At 36.4% G+C, this 7,894-nt stretch overlaps 2 protein-coding genes across 2 annotated transcripts in view; both read left to right on the top strand.

Moving 5' to 3' along the window:
- LOC118743735 (myb-like protein Q) overlaps positions 1–170 on the top strand; it is a 27,432-nt gene extending 27,262 nt beyond the window's left edge. The window contains exon 5 of the mRNA XM_036476498.1: positions 101–170. Coding sequence (XP_036332391.1) covers positions 101–170 — 70 coding nt within the window. The remainder of the gene's footprint in view (positions 1–100) is intronic.
- A 474-nt stretch (positions 171–644) lies between these two features.
- LOC118743734 (myb-like protein Q) lies at positions 645–7,894 on the top strand (the record flags this gene model as incomplete). The annotated part of the gene is given in 2 exon segments (XM_036476496.1): positions 645–756; positions 6,893–7,894. Coding segments are annotated over 2 exon segments (1,114 nt in total), but the record flags the coding sequence as incomplete, so codon positions are not given.

The following is a 7,894-nucleotide window of genomic DNA, read 5'->3' as shown; positions in this document are numbered from 1 at the left end:
TGATTTGCCCATATACAAATTTGGGTTCGAGTTTTCTTTTTCATAAAAAAAAAGTATTAATGTGTTTCCAAAATATACATTCATTTTAAAATACCTACAGAGAGATACAAAAACAAGAAACTATATTAACAAATTATACACACTATGAAAATCATAACACAATAATTTGAAGTTTTTCATTTTGACAAACAGCAAAATTCGCCTCGAAATCAACTACTCCGGTAACACCACCTTGTATGAATTCGCCTTGAAGATGTATTTAATAATTAGAAAAAATTCGTTAATTTTTTAACTTCAGGGAATGCTCTTTTTTCCGCTTTGAATTGCAAAATGAATTAAAGAAGTAGAGAAAAACAAGGCCTAATATTTTAGAGGTAAGAAGAAATTGGCTCGACTGCAAAAATACGTAGTATTTTCGTGTAAACTTAACACATTTAAACGGTGTCAAGCCAGGGCTCAATCACCATTCGATGACAATTCAAAAGGATATTTATGAAAAAAAAATCAGGCATTTGTTTTAATTCGATTCGTTTTCATTTGTTCTAATCCTTTTGGAAACACTCTTTGACCCGAATTGCAAGTTGTGAAACTGTTTTGCCTATATTCTCGTTACGCTGTTTGTAATAGCGCCAACCAAATTTATTATGATTGATAACTTATATGAAATTTTTGATGTATTGCAGGTGCCACGAATTGATCCATGTGAAGTGTGCCTCTGCATGGATGGCGAAATATTTTGCTGGTGGGAATTATGCGGTAAGTGTATATGAAAAATTCAACCTCTAAACTTTAGCAAAAATGTTGCATCAACACGAAATATAAATAATGTATTTACACTGATAATTTTAAAACAAACGACATTCTAAAAAAACAAGGATTTCTATTCAAGCCCTTAAGTCCTGCCGAGTGTTTCTCAGCCTGTCGTGTCTTAACACATCAGTCTCACAAAAAAAAGAATGCATACACCCATACATACCCTGCAGCGAGTGGCGTTAGCTTGTACCTAACTTTAGTCTGTTTACGCGAACACTAATGCTAACTATTAACTGCATTTAGACCTGGATACCTCAGCATTACATGTCAACTAACTTATAACTAACTACTTTTGGACATGAAATTTCATTAAAAAGCATTTTGTTATTTTTATTTTTTATTATGTTTTTTGCATTCTTATTTATTTAATTTACTTCAAACAATGGTTCACTTAGCAATGAACAATGCTAACTTGACGCAGAGAGTTTGAATGGAAAACTTATCGTAAAGAAAATACATTTCATTTCCAACATTCGCGACGGGAGCGTCAAGTCTGACAAAGTTAATTTTTCTTTTACTACTATTATTATTTTTTCATTTTAATATTAATATGGAATTTATTTTTACGTTGCATACATACATACATACATTTTTGATTGAGTGATTTTTATTATTCTGAAGTTTTCTTTTATCTTTTTTTCCTTGATTTGCCATGCGAAAGCAATGAAGTGGCTAAGCGGATCATAGACGCTTCATTGGACAAAGTCGCTCTCTAAAGCAACCTATTTTTGGAAATCAACACATTAGGCAACACAAGCTGTTGAATTTCTTCAAAAAGCGCTCCCACTCCATTTTTAAGAGGCTGAATTGAGTGCAAAAGACAATTAATGAAAAGTAAAAATGGTACAAAACGCATGACGAAGTTTTATTTAAGTCGTAGGAAAAAAGTTTATAAACTTGCTACTTAGAAAATCTCTTAAGCCCAAACAACGTATCTTTAAAATGTAGGCCCAACGGTTAATTAATACAGGTCAGTCCTAGGCGGCTACTCTGTAATGCGATACGAAAGAAAAATGTGATGCGATAGGCAATCGCACAGCGTATTACTTACGATGTGTTTGCCTATCGCATCGCATTGCTTTTTCGTGTCGCATTATAGAGTAGCCCCCTGAAAGCGGAATCTGCTGGTGGTAGCAGAGAAGTGGTAGAATGCCTCTTCTGCGATGGAGAGCCCAAGTAGAGAAGGACTCGGCTTCACTTGTCATATCCAATTGATGTCAGTTGGCACAGACGAGAAACGACTGGCGTGCTTTGTTGAACTCGGTTAAAATTGCTTGGGCGTTGTTGCAGCGCCAAACAGGAAGAAGAAGCCCGCTTACGAGGCACAATTAGTTTTTTGATGAAGCACTTAAGCCTTGCACACACTCACACACATATCTCAATATCTACAAAAATTGTAGGATCACCAGTGAAGGAAAACTCAAATGCTGTCTATACGTTGTTATCAGATTCCCACCATCGCACAGTGGGAAATTGTTGCCATAAATAAATTTAAAGTTACAGTATTAGTAAAACTAGCATTTTACAGCGACCGACAGACATCACGTATGATTAGAAAGAGTAAACGGAGCCCAGAGTTGAGCAAAAATGATGCCATTCTATATATATAACCTGCTACGAAATGTTAAGTTATTAACGTACATACATATATACTTTAATTATATACCAAAATATAGCAATTAATTTCTTCTATTCAACAATTTTTATTGAGCTCGAGGCCGATTTTAAATGAAAATCAATTGTGGACAAGCAATAATAATTTTTATTTTTGTGAAAAAGTTTTAGAAGTGATAGCTATTTCGGAAATCACCACATTTCCTCATCAGACTTCTTTCAGTAGGATTCCAATCGACGATACCACTGACTCAGCTAATAATTGTATTATTAGAATGTTTAACTTTTAGGTGTGCTCGTCCTTGGTTCGTCGGTTCGAATCCTACTGAAAGAAGTCTGATGAGGAAATGTGGTGATTTCCGAAATAGCTATCACTTCTACCATTTTTTCAAATTATTGTTGCTTTTTCACAATAAGCTTTTCATTAAAAACGGCCTCAAGCTCAATAAAAATTGTTGAATAGAAGAAGAAAAATTTTAAATGCGTTAGTCGCATGAAATACCCTACTATATTATCTGCCTTCTTCTCTCGCACAGTAAAACATATACTCTAGTGAAGAGTTAGAAAGTGGGGGAAAAGAACAAGATTTATAAAAAAAAGAGAAAAACAGCGACTTAAACATGTTTTGACATTTAAACCGCTTCAGAGGCTTTTAACTCGCATTTCAAATGCAGATTGCGGCGACACGCTAAAATGTCGCGGTGCTTGTTAAGTGTGCGTTTATACGTCCGTGTCAAAATGAATCGATTTAAGTTCACACGTATTAATGCATCGTATAAACACCGTAAATAAAACTTTCTATGCACGAAGCAGCCCAAAGAAAAGCAGAAACCGTTAAACATTTTTTCACGGAACTTATCTTTGTATGGACAAAATAAAAAAGTCCTAGCTAATTTTAACTTTGCACTTTATTATACTGAAATTGCTGGTCTACAAAACTGCATAATCAAATTCTTTCTGAAAAATCGAATTAGAAAGCTCGCAATTGTTAGGATATTTAGTCGAACTTTCTTAACTTTTGTACAAAGATTGAAGTTTGGACATGCATGGTTTTTGACAGATAACGAGGTAAGCTCTTATAAAAAAAATAATAAAAACTAGCAGATCCGGCGAACTTCGTCCCGCCCAAAATTAATATTTTTATTGAAACATTTTGGTCAAAGATTTTCACCAACAATTCACGGTCACGATTTATATGCTAATATTATGGTTTGGTGGTCGGAAGGCATACTTCCAAGGCAGTCTTAAATAACCCAACGAAAGTGTAATGTCCGCGAAGAAGTTCTTGGAATTTCCCCCAGTGATCTGGCGTTCCACATCACAGTTAATCGTACAGCGAAATAAATTTGAAGAATTTTTTCCTCTTCACTCCCTGGCGGCAACAATGATCCAGCTCGATGGCGAATATCTCTTTGAAACAGTATAAGTATAACTCATGGCAATTTCAAAATGGCTGGCATGGCTACATAGACTTATTTCAGACGAAATACATTAAATGCATCACAAATACGAAGTTTTAGTAGTAACTCGACTCCTCAGCTACTTGGCGGGTGAATTTTTTAACCCTACCTGGCAGGTCAATTGTCAACTGAAACTATCCAGAGACTCCCTCAAAAACACACAACGCCCCATTTTCAAATAGTCGCACTTGTCTCCATGAGTATGCCATTGCTTTCATATATCTCCATACCATGTTCGAGTCCTCAGCCTCCATCCTTGGAAATTCTGCAGTAGGTGTACGAAATTTCAAAAAAAAAAACGCTACAGCCATTATCGAGCTTTGCGAACAGAAAAAAACGGCTTTCAAAAAAAAAAGTAGATTAAATAACTTCTCATAAAAATGCAATCGCCGTTCGGCGTCGGCGTAAAACTCTCCTTGTGCAACAACATCAAGGCGCACACCTAAAATCAGGGGAGAAAAACTCGGCCAAACACTAACACTTTTACGCCGACTCCGAACGGCAATTGTATTTTTATGCTGTATTTCATGGCAGAAATACACTCGGAGGTCTTGCCATTGCCTGCCGCAGTTGTTAAGAAAACACCTTTGTTCCATTTTTATTCTGACGACAAGATATATCCTATCAAAATCTGTGAAAAATGCAGTTCCGAAAACGGGTTTCTTAGGGAATTAAGGTAACGATTTTATGCTGTAGATGGTCCCATATTCGAATTCCGTCAGACATACAACCAAATTACAATAAATGGTATAAAGATTCGGCCATCTGGAAATTTTTCGTAAGGTCTGTACATCAGGTTGATTATTGTTGAGTACGTTAAAGAGATTTTAAAAATAGATGCGGGCCATCCTGGAAAGAATAGTGTACAAGTTTTTCGAATTTTACATCAATACCGGTAATTTCTTCGAAAAGACTCGTGAATACTTTATTGTTGGCCGAAACAAATCTACATTTCTTGTTTAAGATTTTTCTTCTAGCGTCATTATTTTGCATGTTAAGTCGAAGTTCAGACACGACTTAACAACTCAACTCGAAGCTTGTAGGGAAGAGAGCGACGAGGAAAGGGGACGGGTACCAAGTTGTTCGTACTCGGGCAACACGCTTTGTGCTCTCGTTCTTCTGAGTAATTCAAGTTGGATGTTCACAGCCAGTGTTGCCAGGTCTTCGGCATGAGAAAACGTCCCTCTTGGTCTGAAAAAAGTCATTTCCTACCCAAAAACGTCATTTTCAAATGGATGTACAAAAAATTGTTCTTATTAAACTTTTATTGTATACAAAGGTACATATCGAGCCCTAACCGCCAAAATAACGTAAGCGACATTTTTTTCAAAATTTTCTTTTTGATGCAGAAATACATCTATGTAGATGCCCTAGGGATATTTCTGCATCAAAAATAAAATTTTGAAAAAAAATTTCGCTTACGTTATTTTGGCAGTTAGGGCTCGATATGTACGTAAGGTATATTAAAATTTCATTTCGGCAGAGCACATTTAGAATTCATTTTAAACTGGTTTGAGATCGTTAATATAGAAATGATGTTATACATACACTTGTGATAAGCTGATTAAGTCATCAACATTTTGATCGATTTTGGCTATTTTTCTTTTGTTTATTTAATGTTTATTATTTTTCCATAAAAGCCAAGCTCATTATATAACAAACAAAATATAAATCGACATTTAAAACTTTGTGCAAAAATTATAAAAAATCTGCAAAGTTTCAGCTATATTTTCAAATTTTATTCAGATTTTTTTTAATTTTTTTGAGTATGCAGTTTGTTAGCCCATTAAATTTCAGGGAATAATGTGCAAGTTTAAAGGGGCTACATAATCGCGTTGATTTTTAATAATGGTTTTTTTCTTATAGAGATTTGGTTAGGGGGTCGGTTGTCGAAAATGCTAAATTACGTTCTGCTAAGAAGGAGCATAGCAATATTTCAGCCCTTTTTGCGTTCATTACATTTTCAATGAAGTCTTAAAAAAGTCGCCTACTTTTTTCTGACTTTTTATGCTGCTACAGCTTTTTTGTTGCTTTTGCGAGCATGCGTGTTGCAATAGATCAGCTCTTCCTGATGTCTCGTGACCTCAAGTGTTTACACAACCAGCTTTTGTCCAAGAATCCAAAAAAAGTGCGCGTACACTTGGTTTGCATCATATTTAAGTCATCTGTGTCCAAAGAATAAATATCTTTTGAAGCAGCTGCTGCAAAACACAAAGCTTGTAAGGATTTACTAAGAAAATAATTCAAAAACAGTTCTACTTACAAGATTTAGTAACGCAGAAAAATTACTGAAAAGTTAAAAAACGTCATTTTTTACACAAAAAACGTTCAAACGTCAACAGGATACAAAAAACGTCCAAACGACGTTAAAAACGTCAACCTGGCCACGCTGTTCACAGCTGACAACAACAATTGCGTACAGAAGAGTTGCCGTGTGTGAATGCAAAGGGTAACACCAAAAGAGAAATCGCCAATAATAAGCAACACGAGTTTCCGTTTCTGAACGCAGATTAATGAAAAATTTTTGACATTTTTTTCATTTTTCGACAGTGGAGTCTCCTAGAGCCGCTCATTGAACGAAAGTAATATACCTTCCAATATATACATATGTATGTATATATGTATTTTGTAGAGAATTTTCTGCTCCATGTTCTGATACTTTTATTTTCTTAATAGGATTCATTTAAAATTAGTTCTGCGCGTATTTTGGCGGTAAGTTCAAAACTTTCTGCTGTTTTTCATTAATTAATAATATTAGCGAAATATCTTGACCTCCTACATTTAGACAAGTTGTTTAGCGTAACTTTCTGAACATTTTGGTATAAGTCCAATCCCGCGCACTCTATTTATTTGAAGCCTCACATATATTTCTTGCAGAAGTGTGAATACGAATTGAATACATATTTCCACCTTTACGGAATTTATAATTTAATGTACGAATATTGTTCTAAAACAAAGGAGATACATCTTTATTATTCTTTCTTCTTTTCTTCTCTCACTTTCAGCCAAAAAGCCTACAAATCAAATCAAAAGCGACTATCGTTCAAACTCACAGTTAGACACTTCAACTGCCAGATTGAATGAAATGAGCAGCACTTCAGGCACGACAGCACATCCCACCGTAGGCATGATGCAACAGCAACAACAGTACCAACAGTCACAGTCCTATGCCACTAACCTAGATGTAAGTTCATCGAAACACGACAACAACAAAAATTACCAACAACAAGTGGAGGAAACCCCCGTAGCTACTGCCGCCATCGGTGGTACCAAATCGTTGCAGCATACCACGAAATCATGGCAAAAGAAGAAAACCTATCAACAGCAACAAAAACAAAAGCACGAACAACAAAAACAACATCAACACAAGCACACACATGCCAACGGAGCAGCAGCTGAAAATACGCCTTACTACACTTACCACCCATCGTCGCCAGTGTCGGCTAGCAAAATTCTGAGTTTCCCAGAGAATTTGCCATCGGTGTTGTATCACGACTATCGTACCGAAGAGCATCAGCATCACCAACATCAACATCATCAGCAGCATTTGAAGCATCAGCAAAAGAAGCTCCAACTACAAATACAACATCAGCAGGAGCAACAACAAAAACGCAAACAACAATTGCAACAATATGGGCACCGCAGCGCTTGGAAAAGCAACACCCATCAGACAACACTGTATCAACACGATATTTTTGAGGCAAAATCAGTAGGAGCGAGTGCATATGCCTCATCGCCGTCATTGTATGTCGGCAGCGACAACAGCGACAACGGCTACATGGGCTTCAACGCCGACTGGGGACTGGTGGGCGGTAATGAAAATGTCTACGATGATACGGAGATAGACAGCGACATTCTGCCTGAGCCACCCACAAAGAAACCGAAAATGACAGCGACAACAAGCGCCGTCATGGCAACAATGATTGCTACAGCAACAACAACGAAGGAAGCAACCGATGGCCTGGCTGTAGGAAACACAGATTTAGGTACAGCTGCGACAGCAGCTG

This window comes from Rhagoletis pomonella, unplaced genomic scaffold, assembly GCF_013731165.1.
Source record: "Rhagoletis pomonella isolate Grant_MI unplaced genomic scaffold, Rhpom_1.0 Rhpom_scaffold_00007, whole genome shotgun sequence".
Classification (NCBI taxonomy): Eukaryota; Metazoa; Arthropoda; class Insecta; order Diptera; family Tephritidae; genus Rhagoletis; species Rhagoletis pomonella.
The sequence above is the reverse complement of the archived record's forward strand: the minus strand, read 5'-3'. Positions and strand labels throughout refer to the sequence as shown.